The sequence below is a fragment of the Numida meleagris genome, chromosome 3 (assembly GCF_002078875.1).
Source record: "Numida meleagris isolate 19003 breed g44 Domestic line chromosome 3, NumMel1.0, whole genome shotgun sequence".
In the NCBI taxonomy this organism is placed as follows: Eukaryota; Metazoa; Chordata; class Aves; order Galliformes; family Numididae; genus Numida; species Numida meleagris.
In genome coordinates this window covers 62,585,292-62,604,694 of record NC_034411.1, presented here as the reverse complement: position 1 = coordinate 62,604,694, position 19,403 = coordinate 62,585,292, and the positions used below count along the sequence as shown (strand labels likewise).

Here is a 19,403-nt window from a genome sequence, read left to right as displayed (position 1 = left end):
GGCGTAGTTTCTCCTACCCTTGGCTAATAAAGTAGACTAGATGACTCAGTATTTCCTCTGGTGCAAAACATTTCTTAAAAACATTTTCTCTACCTTCTAGTTTTCAGCCTTCCTGTTTAATATTTCTGAGTTTTCCCGTTAGCATTGTTATCTGTAGGCATTGCTCTGAATGAAAGCAGAGACTGCTTGCATTAATACAGCACTTACAATTTGAGAAAGGAGTGGCAGCGATGCTGTACCACTGTGATCCATAGTGCAATGCACCCATACACAGCTGATCTGGGCAGGGCAATGCTGAGCCAGATCCACCAGCGCTGCTGAAGCACATCACCCAGTGCTCACACTAATGTGTGAGTACTTATTACTCTAGCCCCTCCCACCACTGGATGCTCTCCCCGTTGAATTTTGGAGCTGTTAGTGGGGCATGGCCCTCCTAGCAGCTGAGGTCAATCTACGCCCTGAAAGAATCTCTTAAAACATCACTCCAGTGCCTGGACATCATTCACACCTCCACATGAGAGGACTAAAGCTACCATCCTTCTAGTATACAAGAGGTGTGAAGCTGCTTTTATCCCTGGGCTAGATCCTTACCTCCGGAGCACCAAGCTAGGCTAGAACCAGAACCACAGGTGCAGCTGTTTCAGGAGCTGACTCATCCCTCTCATGCTGAAGATGTTGCTTCTATCCTGTGTGGTTTTGTTTTGACAGATGAGCAATGGCTTGTGGAAGTAGGTGCCTCAAGACTGAAGGATTGTGAATAGAGATGGGAAAAGGCAAATGGCACTTCTGGAAATAAGTGGGACACTTGCCTAATGTCTGGCAGGAAAGATGTGTAATACATGAATGCCACTGAATGTGGAAGACAACTATACCAGGAAACTTGCAGCTTGCACTGCTCTTGACCCCATGCTTTCAGTTGTTGCTAAGTGTGGAGTTACTATGCCGACAGTGGCAATGGGCTGATGTGGGACCTGGTTGCTGATATTCAGAATGTGACAAACTCCTTCTGAGCAGTTACAGTCACATAGATTTGCTGTAGGAGCTTTCCTGTTGGGGACTTCTTCAAACACATCTTGACTTCCCTTTTCACTTAATCCTGTTGTAGCTCTCTCGTGACTATTGAGTTGGAATCAAGAAATGTTGCTGATTGAAATTGGACTGCTCCAAAAGTTAACTCCTCCTAAGCTGCACTGTGGAAATATATTTTATCTGTATAATAATATTTACATGATTATGCATATATTACTGTATTTATTCTGTGAATAATTGTTTGCAGTTGTAATTATACACATTTTTTTCTAAAATAGTCATGCTCTTTACTTGGTAAAGGACAATGTTAGTCCTTGCAACTATTAACATTCTTCTGCCTAGCAGGAAGGAAAGCATTGATAAGCCAGGGAATATCGGATATCAGAGGGAGATGACACACTTAGCGTTCATTATTAATGAAGCTATTGCCTCATTCATGTGAAATACTGAACACTTAATACCCCGTTTACCTCATCTTCCCATCAATGAATACATTCCCTCTGTGATGCTGTATGTGTTCACTTGGGAGATCTGTTCAAGTTGAACCCATTAATTAGAAGTTTCAGTTCTCCTTACGATGACTTTGCCTTGCCTTTGGCTTTAGTTCACTTCACTGTATAATTCTGGTGCACATCACATTATGATATTTAACACAGTAATGTAGACATCTGACGACAATCATGACACTCAAACAACTGTCCTGAGTTCAACATGAGCAACAAGCAAATTCAGCCAGGTTGGGTGTTTTTTTTCTGCTTACTAGTTACTTAGAACTAACAGCAGCACATAAACAGGAATAAAACTAGCTGGCAGCACAAGAATGTGTTAGCAGAGTAGCTGATACACAATGGCACATACAATCTTTTTTGTTTGTCTTCTGCCACACTTTTTGTGCCATATCTAGTATTTTCATGATGCTGGGAAGGAATTCAAGGCTGTTTTTAAAGATGTTTACATGGCAAGTGATTCCTATTACTGGTTGTTTTGTGAGCTTAAGAACTGAGTATCAGCCCCAGAATTGCTTTAAATAACATGGGTAATAATTCCCACGGGAGTACAAAGGAGGACTCCACTGGCATTGCTGGACCAGGCAGTGACAGCAGACCTGAGCTGCAGAAAAACAAGGCAGCGAGGGCCTGGAAGGAAGGGGGTGAGGTGAGGAGGCAGCTCACAAGTGGCAAGTGTCCAGGGAGGGAGAACAGAAGTAGCAGCAGTCACTGGCTGTGTCTGGTACAGCATTACCAACCACCTCCAGCAAAACCAGGCTGGTCACAAACCACAGCTTTGTACTTATAAGTGCTGTAAGATCCCGAATGTTAAATACTCACATACCCTGCCGCCTGCAGAAGGAACTTTAGGTAATACTGAAGGATTGAAACCAGTCATTAAGTGTAACAGTTTAAGTTAGAGAAATCAAAATCATTATAAGGAAATTGGATTGAAAAACAGATGCTTTCTCTTGTACTGCTTTCACATAAACATCTGTGGACTGCACTGTTTGCCTTAGGCAATGCCTTTTCAGTGATGCCTACAATAGCTGGGTGACAAAACACTAGATTGCAGAAGAGTCTCAGCATGCTATACATAACGCAAGTGAAGCGATCAATAAGCGAAAATAGAGTGAAGTTGAATTAAAAGCATCATTAAAAAGATTAAAAAAAAAAAAAAAGATATGGGAAAGCCAGGTAAAGACCCCAGCAGAGGTCTGGAAATAACTGCTGAGAGAGACAAGGCGGACCTTCCTGAAAGCTGACTAGAACATCCCTGCGCCTCCTCTTTGCTTCTAACTGGAAAGCAGAGTTCAATTAAAAAGCAGTGACCTCAGAGCCACTGGAGTTTGCACTACCCTTTCTTGACTCATTTTGGCTTGCTTTTCCAATTCCTCATGTCACACTAAGGTAGAAGCAAACCTCTCAGATCTCAAAACCTTTGCTCAATAAAGAAACAGTTCCATTTTATAAAGTAATACACTGATTACTTCAAGAGACAATTCTCACTTTGCTGATTTAATAAAGTAGAAATGAGTAACCATTAAAATACTGCAAAGAACGATAGGATTCAGTACGCCTAAATTTTGCAGTATGTTTGGATTTAGATACCTAAAACATACCTAAATGGTAGATAATGGCTCAGTCACGCTCTTTCCGGGGCTGCCTAACTTTGGAGACGATTAAAATGTCTTAACTGACCTGGAACTGTCTTGGGCATTATCAGATTTGTTCTGATATGCTCAAAGGCATTGACTTTTAACCTACTGAAGGCTGCTAAAATGTGGGAGGTCTTAGGTTCTCACATATCCTCAGCAAGAATGGGCGTGAACCAGTACTACCTTCTTGCTTTCTCTACCTCTAGAACACAAGGTGTTTCATTAGTAAGGAAGGTAGCTGTCTGCACTGCAAAGCATCTCTGTTTCTACAAAAACACAGCTACCCTAATTCTCTATGTAGCTATCCTGGCCCTCAGGCAGATTTTACAGTGCAACAAATTTGATATTAGACTATAAAAATCAGAACCTTCTCAAACAGAACATGAGCGTGAAGAACATGAAGAAAATTCTAACCTTGACCATAGGTGCAATTTTGTGCCATTTTGATTCTGCTGATTTCAACAGGGTTCTGATTTCCAACGGACAGAGAGAAGAAAGACAACCAGCCTCCCACAAAAGCATGCATGCAGTTCTTTGGAGCAACTCTTAATATAATTTTATGTATCAAATTATACTAGATGAGAAAACTGTCATTAAAGTTAATAGCTCCAGGATTTCTGACCCTGGATTCTTGATCAGGCCTCAGTGTAGACACAGCATTCTGTAGGAAACATTTTGTTTTCAGAGGCAATACAGCCATGAGCGCAGACCACCCTCACCCTGCCTCTGAGGGAAGGAGCAGGACTAGGTGGCTCCACACTCTGGGAGAGGTGGATAAAGTATTCCAGCAGAGTACTACCACTCAATCAGTATGGACAATAATGTCATTTTCCCAAACTCCTAGCAGTAAGTCACCTACTGTAATTACTGTTTTCATGATTTCACTGCACCACACTGAAATACTTAGGCCTTATAACTCCCCCTCATTTCCTGAAATTTTACACTATTTTAATTCACCTAGTTTCAAGGGAGCTACTCCTAATTTTAAACAAATCAAGAAAAAGGAGACCTTCTTTGTGCTAGCAAGCCTCTCAAAGGATTTACTGTGCCATAAGCAACCATTTCACTTTCTGTTTAACTTGTAAGTAATAACAAGAATATCCTGTGGAGAATTCAAACACAGAAGAAACATACCTGACAAGTCAGTGAAGGAAGTTTAAGGCTTGCCTCTCCCTGTAATCATGTAATACACTAGTAGATTAATGTCCCATCAGACAAATGAATGACATAGGATGCAGAAGATAAACTGTGTATCAGATGTAGTATAACACTAAGCATAATTTAAATAGTCAATTAAACATTATCTGAGGCAGAATCAAGCTACGCTAGGGTAGCTGTTCACCACGAAGTTAGGTCTGAAGTGTAGCTTATATGCCAGGGCTTAATGCCTGCATTAAACTTACTCTGATTACTGGAGTCCCAATTACCTGAAATTTGTTCTCTCTGCCATGAAGAACTCTCTGTTTATTACAGAATTGGGTTTTGATACAATGACGTAGAACACAAACACCTGAACCAGCGTATTTAAAACTGAAATAAAATAATAATAATAAATCCAGAATCACAAATAAAAAGCCCTAGGTACACGTCTTCAACGTCAGCAGTGTGATAAGGAGCACAGTAGCCAGACATGTAGCAAAGCTATCATGATACTGATAATATGGGAATACTCACTACAGCATGATGATAAATCACAATATTGCTAGCTATGCTGAAAACAAACATATACAGGGAAACAAAACATAATGACATAACTTTAGCATCATCATTCTTCCGAAGTGGCATGGTCATTCAGGAGGACGACCTGTATCACACATAGCTCCAACTGTTACATTAAATAAAAGACAACAGTCAATTAAACCTGCCCTTCTGCAAATGTCGCTGTACTCTGGATATATGAACATAAACGTATGAGTCTTTGGGTTACATCAGATCAATCGGAACAGTCAACTGACATTAGCATTCTTGGGAAGAATTTAGAAAATGAAAAGCCACATAAGGCCTGTAGCATATGCAGTCTTTATCTGGTGTGAAGTATACAGCCCTTAAAGTATGTTCACTGTTACCAACAGACATCCAGAACGACTATTTTTAAATCCTTTGTAACCTATGGATACTGTTGATACAATTAACAGGAGGACAGAGATTCAGAAAAGCTAGGTGTTAAGTAATCTGGAGAACATACATGTTACAAACTTGGATTTTTCCTAACCTCTTCATCCCAATCAAAATCTAATGTAGCATCATCCAGCTCTGCTATTGAGAAAAGAGATTTTCGGGTGACCACACTGTCTTTACTTGCATTTCCCAATGCAAAACTCTTCCTTCTGTTAGGATTGCTCACATGCACCTTCAGCAATGGGCTACAGCTTTCCTTGTTGTTACTATCAGTCTTGACAGTTGGTGGAGTTTCTGATTTTGAGTCAAGACGTGACGCAAAGCAGAACCTGGAAAGGTTTTCTAATGTGCTGGAGCACACCCTCGCTGCGCTTGGGCCACCAAGCTTCTCCTCTCCCTCCCTTCCCTTTTCAGTGAGTGGAGGTGACACAACATCAAAAGTGACATCAGAACGTTTCAGTGCATTTCCTCCAATCTCTTTCCCTAAGGCCTGACTCAGCTGCTCTTCATTCCCTTTATTACCAATGGATTGCTTTTCCAAACTCTTTTTTCCTAAGCGAGTCAGTGCCATATTGCGTTTCTCAGGGGGGCAGCAATCTTTTTGCAGCTGCTCTCCCTGGAGTTGCTCTCCAGGCTTCACAGTATTTTCACTCGGAAAAAGGGAAAATTCCTCATTTTTCTTCTCAGAAGAATGATCAAGTTTTGTCCTCGGTCTAAAAGAAAATTTAGCTAGTTTAGCTGCTGGAGGACTTTCACGGTCAGTAATTTCCGGCTCATGTGAACTTACTGCCTTTACTTCCTTCTCTGCTTGACCTTTACTTCGTTTTCTCATGGACATTACTGCATGTTTTGCAGCTGCAGGTGCACTATTATTTTCGTCTCCTACCACTGAGTCTGTATCACTTGAAAGATCCAGCAGTCCAGATGCAGGTAATGCTGAGAGAAGGGCCTTTGCTTCAGAGTTCTGTGTACTTGTAAAGAATCCATGTGATTTCTCTGTGTGCAGCCTTTGCAGGCTTTTAGAAACCCGTTGTGTAATAACTGAATCCTGCACACTGGCACTTGGCGATGCTAGGTCTTGAATGTTTGCTTCTGAAGAAAAACATTCATGTTCCTCAGTCCTTTTGTTACTTATCTCAGAAACTTTGTCTTGCTCCAAAGGAGCACGCAGAGTACCAGTTGTTAGCGACCTTCTCATTCCATTTTCCTTCCTTGGGATTGAAGAACTTCCTTCTTCTGAATAGGAGGATTTAGACGTGATTTTTGAAGCCACATTATCTGGAGATATCTTGGGCACTGGAGATGTCTTCCAAAAAGTTTCTTCAGCATCAGTGTTTCTGTCTTCCAGGCTGTCAAACCATCCCAGGCTGCCACTGTCACCTCTCTTACTATGTTTAATCAAGTGTTTTGTACCCATGTTATTACCAGATGTTGGGCTGCATTCGGTTTCTGGGTGTTTTTCCCCTTCACAATTGCTCTTGGGCAAAGAAGGCTGTGGATAGGAGTTAACCTTCTGTTGATCTGAAGGTTCTGACTGAGACTTTTGCTCTGACTCAAATGTGTTTTTGTTCAAGCATCCTGCAGTAGTACTGAAACCTGTCTCTTCAGGCTGTAGCTGGCAAGAATTTGCTTTTTGTAACCTGTAGAATGAAAAAAACATGAAGCAGTAGTCAGTTATTTTTCAAGTTTTCTTCCTTTATGGTCCTAGCAATGTTTAGTATTGTATGAAAGCTACAAATAATGTTGTCCAAGTAACTGAATAATTCAGTTCCATGTATAGCTCTCCAGAAGCTGGTGTTGCAGTTTGAGCTCATCTTGATCTCTCAGTACCTTCTGCATTAAGTGGCAGAATTTAGAGTTCTACTATATGAGAGAAAACACTATATTTGAGAGAAAATGCTATACTGACACATATTTTTAAAAATCATTCTTTCAATTATTGACTAATAGACCTATTCTGATAGAACACACTTAAGATTTTGATTAAAAGTTACAGAAATGATCTGATTCATCAAGATGTGTTGGAAGATACATGCTTGTTTTATCAAAATATGGTTTAGGGGAAATGCATGGGACAAGTCTTCTAATACAGAATGGAATGTTTTAGAGAGGACATTCATTAAGTATTCTCTAAGCTGCTTAAGAGGGTGGAAGAAGAAATCATCTTAATTTGGAGTAGAAGGGATTCAGTGAGATATGGAGAAAACTTTTATGAATATTAGGATGGAGCAATAATGGAACAGACTACCCAACAGCAAGGGGAAATGCCTTTCGTTAGGGAGCCTGAGAAGTAGGTAACAGATGTCCGTAGCTAGAAAGGTCAACTGCAGACCCAATCTTGTTTTTGTACCTGATCTTCCATCCCACACTGTATTTCAGTAATCCTTTATGAACACTTGTTTCTTAAAATGAACTTTTTTCTGCCTGTTGGAGATACCCCACTCTTATCTGCTTTTATTGCCTCTGTGTTTAAGATGTCCTTACTATAAATTACAAAACAAAGTCTGAAAAACATTTGAAGGAAAAAATGTGTTTTCCCACCTGTTCTTATTCCCCTAGCTTTAATAATACTAATTATTTATATTCACTTAACAGCAAGAAAGTACAAGTTTCTTTAAAGCCTAATCTCATTTCAGGAAACAAATGTTAGTTTTTGTATTTATTTTCTATTTATTTCCCACCAACCACAGTGTTTTCCTCTCAGCCACAGTGAGTTTAAGGTTCTCTATTAGTAACAGCGAATAGACTTTCCATGGGCTATTACAGTGAATTAAAAACTGGAGAAAAAACTGAACATCTGTGTGTAAAAAAAAAATAAAAAAAATCCCCCCAAGAGAACAGAACTTTGATTCAGAATTCTATTTTTCATTAAAAGAAAAGCATGAATCATGACAAGCTCAACACAAAAGATGGCATAAAAAAATACAAAGCAGATCTGCTGTTTTTTTACCAAGCAAGTAACAAAACATTTTATACAATCACATGCTCAGATACAGAATCTTGTACCCTAGTAAATTCAGTTGAAATTTATCTGAGTATAGAATTGAGACACATGTTGGGAACCAACTGAGATGATAAAATTATGGTTGCATTCCATAACCCAGAGAGAGAAACGATCTTGTGATGATCTCAGAGTGCTACTTTAATACAACGTTTATTCATGTCCTCTACAGAGCAAGTCCTTTCCCAAGGTCAGATTCTATTTTTAGACCTCCATAGCAATTACTGTCAAACAATTCTTTTTCTCTGTTGAATTATTTTGTTACTCTGCAAATACCTGTCAAGTCTTTGTAGCTCCTTGTGCAGAAGATCGTGCAGCTCCAGTCGCTCCAATATGAGTTCACACTGTGTTCGGTACTGAGCCATTGGGTTTTCTGGGAATGAGGTGTGCAATGCATTGATGGCTCCAAGAAGTGCACCTCCCTATGGCACCAGAAGAGATTTTAAAAAAGGAAGTTATCTTTATTATTTAGTATCAGATTTAAGCAGCAGAGACCATTTAATACAAAAATTCTCCCTCAGATATTTTAAAGCTTAAGGTGGTTACTGAAGAACTCTAGTGACACAAATAATCCTTTTAGGTCTGCTCACACAGGCAAGGATGCTCATACAAATAGAGCAATTTTATGCTCAAGCTTGCCATTTACTCTTCCTGAGTGTTGATTTTATTTGCTTTATACAAAAATAGATCGTCCATCTAAGTCTTGAGAACATCATTACTAGAAACAGACATTAGGAATTAAAAGTAGGCTTCTGAATACCTTGTAAAAATTCTGCTTGTGTGAGCAACTTTCATAATAGATGTTCTGACTGCTAATTTTTTTCACTAACTTTTCCTATTTATTTAAATGAAAAGACCTGGGTATTAAGCCTTGTCAACATGAGAGAAATCAAACTGCAAAAATATTTCCAAATAGATGTAACTATGTAGGATTAATTCTACACTTTTAATCTTGTGAGAAATGAAGTAGCTTTGGTTTGGAACAGAGCATCTGCACAAAGTGACTTGTTCCACACAAAATATTCTCCTACAGCTCTTTAGAAAAAGACAAAAGCAAACAAAACCACAAAAGCCCCACACCTCTATTTTGCCGCAGATTAGCTAGCATTTACCACTCCTGTCTAATCTACAAAGGGCAATCCAACTAATCAACAACATGCTTTTCAAACACCAGGAAAGCAATAACAAAAGTGGACAGTCTCTAAAAGCAGAAACTGCTACCCACGACACCACATGGCCCACAAGTTTTCAATAAAGGCAGCCTCCAGACATGGAGACTGAGTCTATAGGCTGTCCCTACTGAAAATGTGGTTCATGTGATGCTGATTGTGACAATTTCTGTTTTTGTCCAATTTGTAATTTTAAAAGTTCATTTAAAAAACACTCACACTGAAGCAACTTCACTCACATGGCTAATTAAAGCCCTCTAAAGCCATGCAATATTAAAACTAAGGCTGGCTGTCGTAACATTAATGCATTCTACTGAAGTTATCGCTTGTTTTTTTTTCACAGATCATTCAGGTACGTGACAAATTTGCTCCACATAAAAGCAGTTATGAAAAAGATTTTTGTACGACACTTATTTGTTTCATAAATCTGTTTTATTGTGAGTTTTGCCTTATTTGTGTCAGGAATTGGAAAAGAATATAATGAGGCAGGGGCTGTAGAAAGGAAAGCTTGGTCTGCAGGTTAGGACAGCTAAAAGCTACTGAGGGAAATGAGATTCTATCTCTGTGCTAAGTTCCAGTTCTTATGAGTCTGAGTGAGACAACTAAGCAGAGGTTTTGAAAGGCAATAAACTCCTAATTGGGAGCTCGATGCGGTGCGTGCACAGAAGGAAACTGCTGTCAGGAGAGAAGGCGCTCAAACACTCAAGAGTGCTACTGCTATGAAACCAAGCCCACACCATTTTTCATGGGACACGCTTCTGTGGATAATTTCTTCTGCATCTTGCATACGTCAGCTCTAGATTACAGAACAGGAGCAGTACCATCCTGTCACTTTACAGTGACTGCATGAATATAAATTACTATTTCTGAAATACTAAAATACACTGGAAATGAATTCCACAGAAAAGCACATGAAAAGAATTAGAATTCTATATTTAGAACAACATTTGAACAGTAAACAATAAAATACTGAGCCGAATATTGACAAGGGGTAGTTGCTTTTGGCTTGAGTATTGTCAACCTGTGATATAACAATTCAATGAAAAAAAAAAAGGAACATATGATTATGTATTTCAAAGCACATGCCCATTGGGTACAACTATGTCTTGCTCCCCCTGATCTTCTTCTCCCTGAGAAAAACAAAGGTAAATTAGAGGCAACAACAAACAAAAAACCCTCAATGAACTGGGCTAGCGATGAAAACAGGATAGTACTCCTCCCCAGGTAGGCTCACATGAAATATCCAAATACTTCCCCGAGAACTGTGAACTTTGATTTTACACTGGTAAGAATATGTTTTTTTTGTAGAAGTTGGAAAGACAACGTTTAAGATAAAGTTTGCTAAGCTGAAAGCTGAACTGAAAGGTGGCAGCCAGTCCTTCCAAGTATGACGCTGGTGCTTCTCTGCATTTCCAACCGCATTCTACAATTAGGCAGGAAACAGGATGTATCTACACATAAAAATAATTTTATTTTCTAGATAAGGAACCACTTTCTGAAAATAAACATCTGCATGTTGCTTCTACTTAGTTTTTAATAAATCAGATAAATCACTTCCTTCAAAAGGAATTTCAGTGATTCATTTATAATTTCCGGATGGCAAGTAAAATTTGGCCTTAAATAGCAGATCTCAAGTTCGCCAGTTCTTAGCAAAAACAAACACATTTGCCTGCTTCCTCCTAAAAATCCATGAATGGAGCAAACGTGATGAGCACACAAACTGCTCCCAGGTAGTCTTACACATTCACAATTCAGGCAAACTTCTCACTGGCACTGATTAGATATATGCTTGTTATGCAAACTGCAGCCCTCAAGGGATGGAGAAATGTGACAAAGGGACCCACTGTTAAAATAATACTTCTACATTTCTTGGTGTTGATGATGTATAGATATACAGATGACAATATACATTCATTAGTCTCCACATTTTGATCTGTTATGAAAAAAATTCTGAGTATTTCAGGTTTCTTATACCCCAAAATCATACTGATGCAAAACCAGTGTCCCATCAAATTCCAACCTAGGTAATTACAGTTTTAATTACAGTTAACAAACACACAGTACCTTCTGCTCTTTCAGTTTGAAATATCATTACAGATCATTTTGACTCAGATGCAGTACTGTCATTGAAAAGCTGAGCTCTTCAAAAGAGTGCAAGATGAACTGCAGCTAGTTAGTAAGGTCAGACCTTGTAGTATTTTTTTAAAGACAAATTCCATGTGCAACACCGCACAGTAGATTATTTGTGGCACAAACTGCAAATAATCTGTCAACGTTCATTGAAAGAGAAAGGGAGATCACGAGTGCCCACCTGCCATATGTGACTTTGTACATCTATCTGGATGCACTTTATTTCAAAAAAAGGTCCATACCCACTCCTGCAAAAGTCTTCAACATCCTTTGAGCTAATGGATACTGTACAAAATTGCTTTAATTTTGACCTATGCATATCAATCTATACAGAAATATAGGACGCCAGTTTGGACCAGACCAGTGATTTGTGCAGTGGCATTCACTTTCTCTGACAGAGCCCAAACCAAATAATTCAGAAGCGCAAAACAGCCCTGTGTGAAAAACTCTGGGTAATCTACTTATTATAACTTTTTTTTTCCTGCTCCAAAGCATTAAGTTTTATTTCTCTTTAAAATTCTCTATCTAAAGTAATACTATCTATTTTAAATATATTTTAGAAGTAAAAAATATTTTCCACATTTCCATTTTAAAAAGCCTCTACCAGATTCACATTCCTTTTTTCTGCCCTAAATCTGCCTCTTTTCTTTACATTCAATGTCCTAATGATGCTGAAGTAAACTATAATGTAGCCTTCCATGTTTTTTCAACGCCTGTTTTTACTTTTTTTTTTTTTTTTTTACTTAGAAACATTACACAAACCCACGTGATAACTAGAAAACACGATTTTCAGTGTATGGCAACCAAGGTATTGAACTTCTAGGGTTTCACCAAGTAAAATTATTCTCCTGAAAGTTCTGTGAGTTTCAGTATCCCCAACAGCATGTTTCAAAATGCTCTACTGGCAACACAAAGTGCTGATCTCGGCAACTATTTGAAAGCTTCTCAAAAATAATTGATTGGTTCTCTCACACCTAGCTGATGAGTGACAAGGTAATGACACGGAAGAAAAATTCATCAGACACTATTAAACATAGCGATATAATCACAATTTCTGGTTCAAAAGGTCTTTAAAATGTAGATTATTAAGAGTTAATAAGATAACAAACTCCACTTAGACTGCAAAGTCTATTAAGAAATGTTATTCCTTTATGACCAATCCAGAGTTTCCGTTATAACCTGTGTTTAAGGATTTTCATCATCAAGATGAACTAAGAATTAATTGTCAAGGTCTGTGATGATCTATTTTCCACAATACCATGAAATCTTCTCCAAAGAGATTAAAGGAGTTGGCACATATCTACATGATAAATCCGTTAATGCGGTATTACAGCAATTGCAATGTCTGCAAGAAATCTTACCTGCATAGAAGATTCCATCACTGACACCACAGTTACAGCATCTTCCAAAGTTACAGTATCCCTAAACATCAAGCGGGCATGAGCTAGCAAAAATAAATGGACACTGAAAGTGAGCATAAGTGAAAGAAAGTTACAAGTTAAAAAGCAAATTTTTGTACTACAAGGGAGATGATACTTCTTCAGATTTCTTTAGCTCTTCAAACACTTGTGTATGGAACTAACTTAAACGTTAATATGGTCCTTTTGATTTCAGTGTCATTTTCAATAGGAATTAGAAGACTTGGTTTTACAAATAAAGAATGTAATGTGATTTCTGGATTACAGTAACAGGATAGTGAATAACAATGCTCAAAATGCTGTAGTTAATGTAAAGTGCTAGATAAAACAACGAAGAATGTGATATAATTCATCATAGGTCAGAAAAGATGTGATTTCTTCTAACTGTTCTAAAACACGCTTTTCTCTACATAGCTTTATTTTTTCTTGCTTTCCTTTCATAAGACAGCAAAACAAAATTGACTTTTGTAAGTGGATATAATGCAAATGCAAGTAATTTTCTACATGAAGCTATCCTAATTGGCCGTGGAAACATAGTTCTTATTCTGCGTGCGAAAGTTTAATTAATACTGTCCATATAATACTTTGAAAGAACAAAGTGTTTCTACAAGTCCCAAATATGTGGCGCATAAGAATGGAAGAAACCTTAAAACACATAAATAACACGTGAATCTTAATTGTTAAGAATGTCCTTCAACAACGGAGATCAAAGTCTAAACATCTGATGCAGAAAGTACTACACTGCTGACTGGCATATAAGAGCATGAAGATCATTTATGATTCTTTATACAAAAACACAGTACATTCTTTTAAATTCACCTTGAAAATACTCGATATGACATTTTAGAAAACAAAATCTTGTTAAGATAGAGACCTCTGCTTCCTCTGGTTTTGTCCTTGTAAATAACTTGAATTTACAGCTGGAAATGTCGTAGCCCCTATTGCAAAATACAGACTTGATTATTGATATTAAAGGAAACAAAAATGTGTTCACGCTCCATTAATTTTAGGACAGTATCAAATAGTTGACACCTTTCCTCAGGCTGAGTAGAATGGCAACCCAGGACTCAAATTAAGTAAAACCCTGAGATTTGCTTTTCATAAAGATGCATATATTTGGAGGCTTTTCTCTCAAATCTAATTTCTTCCAGGGGCTTTAGTTTTTATTATGGCTGTGAGAATGACAAAACTAAAACTGATTTTGATCATCCAAATACAACACTCTTCCCTACATTCAAAATCTCCAACTCCAAATCTCTTTAGGTTGTAAAGTAATACATGGTTTATCTATCTGTATCTCTATAGAAAAGCTGCTACTCTGCTCACTGGCTATAATTAAACTTCCAATCTATTCATTTTATAAACGTTAATTGGTAACCTAAAAATAAAATTGTCCCAGCCTTACCTTCAGCAAGGCGTATCAAACTCTCCAACAAGCGAATGGTAGTTCGGGCAGCGTTCCTGCAGTCACTCTGCCGCTGCATTTGATAATAGCGTACAAGGATCAGGTTGCTCTCATCAGACAATTTTGGCTGTATCCTTTTTATAAGGCAGAAGTAGGTTTTCATCTTTTCCATGCTCCAGAGCTTTTCTGATTTGCTAGGGCAACCTGCGTAACAACTGCCTAGTCAGTAAACATATAACAGACATGAAGCTCTTTCCTAAGAATTACTGTTAATTAGGTGGGTGAATATAAAAGACACCTTACTGTATTTCTGGGGCGTATTGGAGTGCCTGCACATTAGTCCTCAAGGACTTCATTAAATTCCAGTGTGGAACATTACACACCACCCAATTCCTCCCCTACACAATCCACAGCAAAGTCTGCAGTAATTTCAACAGAAGTGCTGTCAGGCTCACTGCTCACCAGATGGTACGGTTGTTACAAAGCACTCCAGTACCATGTAAAATGTAAAGTGCCACGTGACTGCTGCACCTCCTCTGGCTGTTTTACCTGCTTCATAGAAGCCAAAGACTATCCTGCCATATTCTGAACATTTTTTGCAGGGAGACATTTTGGCAAGGGAAGGAAACAAAGGAAGCTAGCTGAAGAAATTTCCTCTAACCACTTGGTCTCTAAAAGGGATCAAAGTCATGCTCCTAAAGCAGATGAAGAAAGGGCTGGTTAAAATCAAATCACACTGCCTTTTCTCATTCCAGAGCATGCAGCTCTGGCACACTATTTAAGCACTCCATGAGTCCTGAGGCACGCACAGCTCAGATTTGCTCTGTCTGAATTAAGTTTCCCACTCACAGCACGTAAAATGGTATCATGTGTACAATCGGCACATCAAGTAATATAAAGGCCAAGATGGAAAGCACCCACTTACTGAGCTGGGCTGATGGCACGATCACATAGTAAAGGTAACAGTATGGTGTTCACAGATCACCTCAATTAATTGATCAGTGATCTCTATCTTATTCCTACAAGAAAGACAACCAGCATCCCAGGCAACTACCACAGCAAACATGTGAACACCAATTCATGCAAAAGGTTGAAAAACAAAGAACTAAACCGAAAGGTGGGGGAAATTAAAAAAAAAAAAAAAATTTAAAAAAGACCACTCTTACCTTTATTTTGCAAGATGAAAGATGAAATGATGCGGTCCCACTCCTCATTCTTTGTATCTAATAACACTAAGACCAAGTCAAATCTGCTCAGCAGGGGACTGCCAAGAGCTATGTTGACAGAGACGGACTCAGTAGGGTCATAATGGCCTTTGGGGTTTGTTGCCGCCAGTATGGTTGTCCTTGTATTAAGCTTACATACCAAGCTAGAAAAAAGTAGGATGAACAGTTGAATTAAGTTGAGTAGGGTAAATGATTCCAAAGTGTTAAGAACAATTACCGCATTTTTATGTTATAAAGAGCACATCTTACCTTGAAAGAGCGTAAAAGCTAAACAATACACATAATTACTGTATTAATAAATATTACATACAAAGCTTTTCTCAGAGAAGAGCAGCTAGAGAGAAAGACAGTACTCAGCACACGAAAAGCAACTAGGTAATATTCCCACAGGTAATCTCTATATACAGCTAGGTCCTCAGCTGATTAAAGCTAACACAGCTTTTCAGAAATAAATGTTACTTTGCTGACTCCTACAGTATATTTTTTTTTCACGATGAAAGGTAAATTTTGTCTTAATTCACATTTCAAGAAAGCAAAATAAAATGTAACATATGTTTTATTCCTGTCTGTAATCATATTACGGATATTAACCCAATCAAACCAAGTGATGGCAGCCATACCAACTGTATTTCCAGGGAAAATGAGATTTTTCTCTCTTAACAATGCTATCCTAGTCTGTGTTATTAACTGTGGGGCTTGTTTTTATTCTAGTAGTCCAAATGTAATTGTTTCAGTTAAGGCAGCAGTTATTCTAACTTTGATTTGTCACCAAGCTAGAATTGTAAAGGTAAAAAGTAAAGGTAAAATTGTGTTTTGAGGTCTTCAAAACCCAAATAACTGCAACAAGGAACCTGACTAAAATACATCACTATCTTATCACGCAGGAAGATTGCACCCATTCCAACTACTTGTCCTTATCTGCATTGCTGGCAAAAGGGCTCACACTTCCCCACATGAGGGGAACATGATCTGCTTTCTGCCTAGTATATTTGCGGGGCTGCATCAGAATTGATTTGGGTGAAAAAGTATGACTGAATGAATTTTTATGAATGCATAAACTCAGCACATTCATGTATACTTTCAATATACAGCACAGTATAACACAGTATATAACATAAGGAAAAGATGATGCATTAGATGTCATACAGGCAACCACAAATGCTCAGCAAAATCCCAAAAGAGAATGCAGCAGACAGGAGGCAATGAGGAGGTGAGTTATAAAGTGGAAAAAATGGCATAAGCCCAAGAGGCTGGAGAAAGATTCAGTGGAGATGCCCAGAAAAAGAAAGGATATGATCAACTACAGGAAACAAGAAGATGTGATGGGAGCAAGAGCAGAGTGGAAAGGAACAAGGATGGATGTGGAAAGGATGATGCCTTCTGAGCAGCAGAGACTTCAGTAATACCAGCCAAGGGATGGTCTGGGCCTGGACACGAGCTGCTTATGGATGAGAGAAAAAGGTTTGAGCTCAGAGATCAAACTGGCAGAGTAAGAAACAGCAGATTTGAATACATACTGATTTAAAAAGAAAGTGAGGACATGAGGGTAAGTAGGAATTTATATTCATGCCTTGCCCAGCATACAAGATTGAGCAGCCTCGAAATTCAGTATTACTAGATTTTGGAGAAATGAAGTCCCGCCTTCTGAATTCCAATACTAATTTCACTAGGCTCCTCATTTCACATACAATTATTATGACAGCTTGCACAAGACGACAAGAACACAGTCTTTTTAGGAAAGAGTCCTTGCCTAAGGGCAGCAGTAGACTGAAAACCCAGAAGTGAATGAGGTATGTCTATGAAATGTCAGTTCACCTTGCTGACCAATACCGCTGAGTACAAAACTATATAGTACAACAAAGAAAACATGTGTATTTAATTAGCATGACAAGCATCTCCCCAACTTGTAAGTATCAGAGAAACATTACTTTGTCACATATGTTAACATGCCACTTACCCTGCTTTTGCTACACTGATGGTTTGTTGCTCCATTGCTTCATGGATACTGGTTCTGTCATGTTCTTTGATACTATTGAACTCATCAATGCAACAAAGGCCTCCATCTGCAAGCACCAGCGCTCCAGCTTCCAAGTTCCACTCCCCAAAGTCCTTCACAGCAGTCACTGTCAAACCTGAAGAATCAATTATTCCAGTCAGTCTTTTCCTCAAATTGCAGGAGTGCACTTGAGTGAAAGAAGGCGACTCAGCATGCTGGCTTGTGCCACAGACAGAAGGCAAAACAGCAGGTTAACTCCACCACATAACTCTACCATGCATCTCATTTACACTTGCTGGTAAAAAAATCCCACTAGTGTTACGCAGGCTAGCCCTGATCTGCGGAGCAAATTCTGCTAACCTCTCCAAATTTAGTAATTACTTATTTACAAGGGTGAGAAAATAAAATCTACTAGATTAAATTGAAAAGTGGGGTGACTGCAAAGACCACAAATTTATAGAATGGATGCATCCAGCTCCTTCCCCACCAACTACTAAAATAGACAAATATTCCAGAGCTGGAAAGTAAAGCTTGGGGGGGGGGGAAAACAAACAAACACAAAAATCCAAAATGAAATGAACAAAAGAAGTTCCCAGCATGCATTAGTGAATCTACATGTGACACAACATGGGGAGCATGGCAAGTCAGAAACATTTCACAGCGGTGAAAATGGCTGCTCACTATCAAGCATATGCAGCTCTTTCCCATTTTCCTAGTCCCTGCTTCTCAGCCTTTTCTCTATCTTTAGCCCTTCTTTTTCACTCCAAAGTGCTCTGCTCAAAATATCCCGGTAGCTGACAAGCTGCCGCCAGCCTGAAACCTCCTGGAATGCTACGGCAAAGCTTGCCCAAGGATGTCCCCACCCAGCACTTCCCATGGCCCAGGGAAGAGAGGCTGCTGCCTGCTCTTTTCTGTGCAGATCAGTCAGAAGTTATATATGTTTCTTGATAGTAATTTTAGCTTGTTGTGAGGAATCTCTTCTACTGCGCCCAATCTGGACTTGCGTCTGACATGAAGAATGCTAAAAACGTACAGTGAACAACAGCTCGGGCAACTATCTGATGATGACATTTCCTTGTAAATTCAGAAACGTAATCGCCTTTCCAAACCCGGCATTGGCTTGGAGGACTGCTACAAGCCGAGGGCCTCAGTGCTGCTCACAATGCAGACATGGCAGCACTCTGCTCCTTGCCTGCACAGCTGAGTCAAGATGTCTGCTCCGCACCTTCCTGCTGGGCACTCAAGGGCTCCCTGCAGGCACGATTACAGCCCGATCACATGTTTATTTCCACAGGGAATCGCTTCTCAGGTTGAAGAGAAACACCACACCCCCAGCCCGGGGTATGGCTCTCTCCAGCGCAGCGGCGGGAAGTGACATGTCACCGCCGCATCCCCGCGCGCAGCCTAAGATGGCCTCCTCCGCGGGGCGCCTGTGCTCGGGGCGCTGCCGGAGGCCTTCATTCCAGCACAGCCATGGGACGATGGCTTTTTGGAAGCTGCTCACACACCGGCCCCTGTGGGGCTGCACGGCGAGGCTGGCGCGGGCTCGGCCGGGCATTCTCCAGCCAGCACCTAACGCCTGACACCTCTGGGTTCGCAAAAAGAATTAAAAAAAAAAAAAACCCTCAGGCAAACAAAACCTTTCAGCCCGCAGCACATGGCGGAAGCCCACGCGCTGGCAGGGGCGAGGCCTACGGCCCCCGGGGCCGCCCCTCGGCTCCGCGCTCGGCCCCGCCCGCTCTGGCCGGCCCCTCCCGCGCTGCGC

At 39.6% G+C, this 19,403-nt stretch overlaps 1 protein-coding gene across 2 annotated transcripts in view; it reads right to left on the bottom strand.

Annotated features, from left to right (window-relative positions):
- Positions 2,768–19,403, bottom strand: part of MCM9 (minichromosome maintenance 9 homologous recombination repair factor) — a 51,639-nt gene continuing 35,003 nt past the window's right edge. For both annotated transcript variants that reach the window (XM_021391154.1, XM_021391155.1), the window contains exons 8-13: positions 17,600–17,774; positions 15,583–15,785; positions 14,417–14,620; positions 12,955–13,037; positions 8,571–8,716; positions 2,768–6,933 (exon numbers count right to left, since the gene is read on the bottom strand). In XM_021391154.1, coding sequence (XP_021246829.1) covers positions 5,364–6,933; positions 8,571–8,716; positions 12,955–13,037; positions 14,417–14,620; positions 15,583–15,785; positions 17,600–17,774 — 2,381 coding nt within the window. In that variant the 3' untranslated portion in view covers positions 2,768–5,363. The remainder of the gene's footprint in view (positions 6,934–8,570; positions 8,717–12,954; positions 13,038–14,416; positions 14,621–15,582; positions 15,786–17,599; positions 17,775–19,403) is intronic.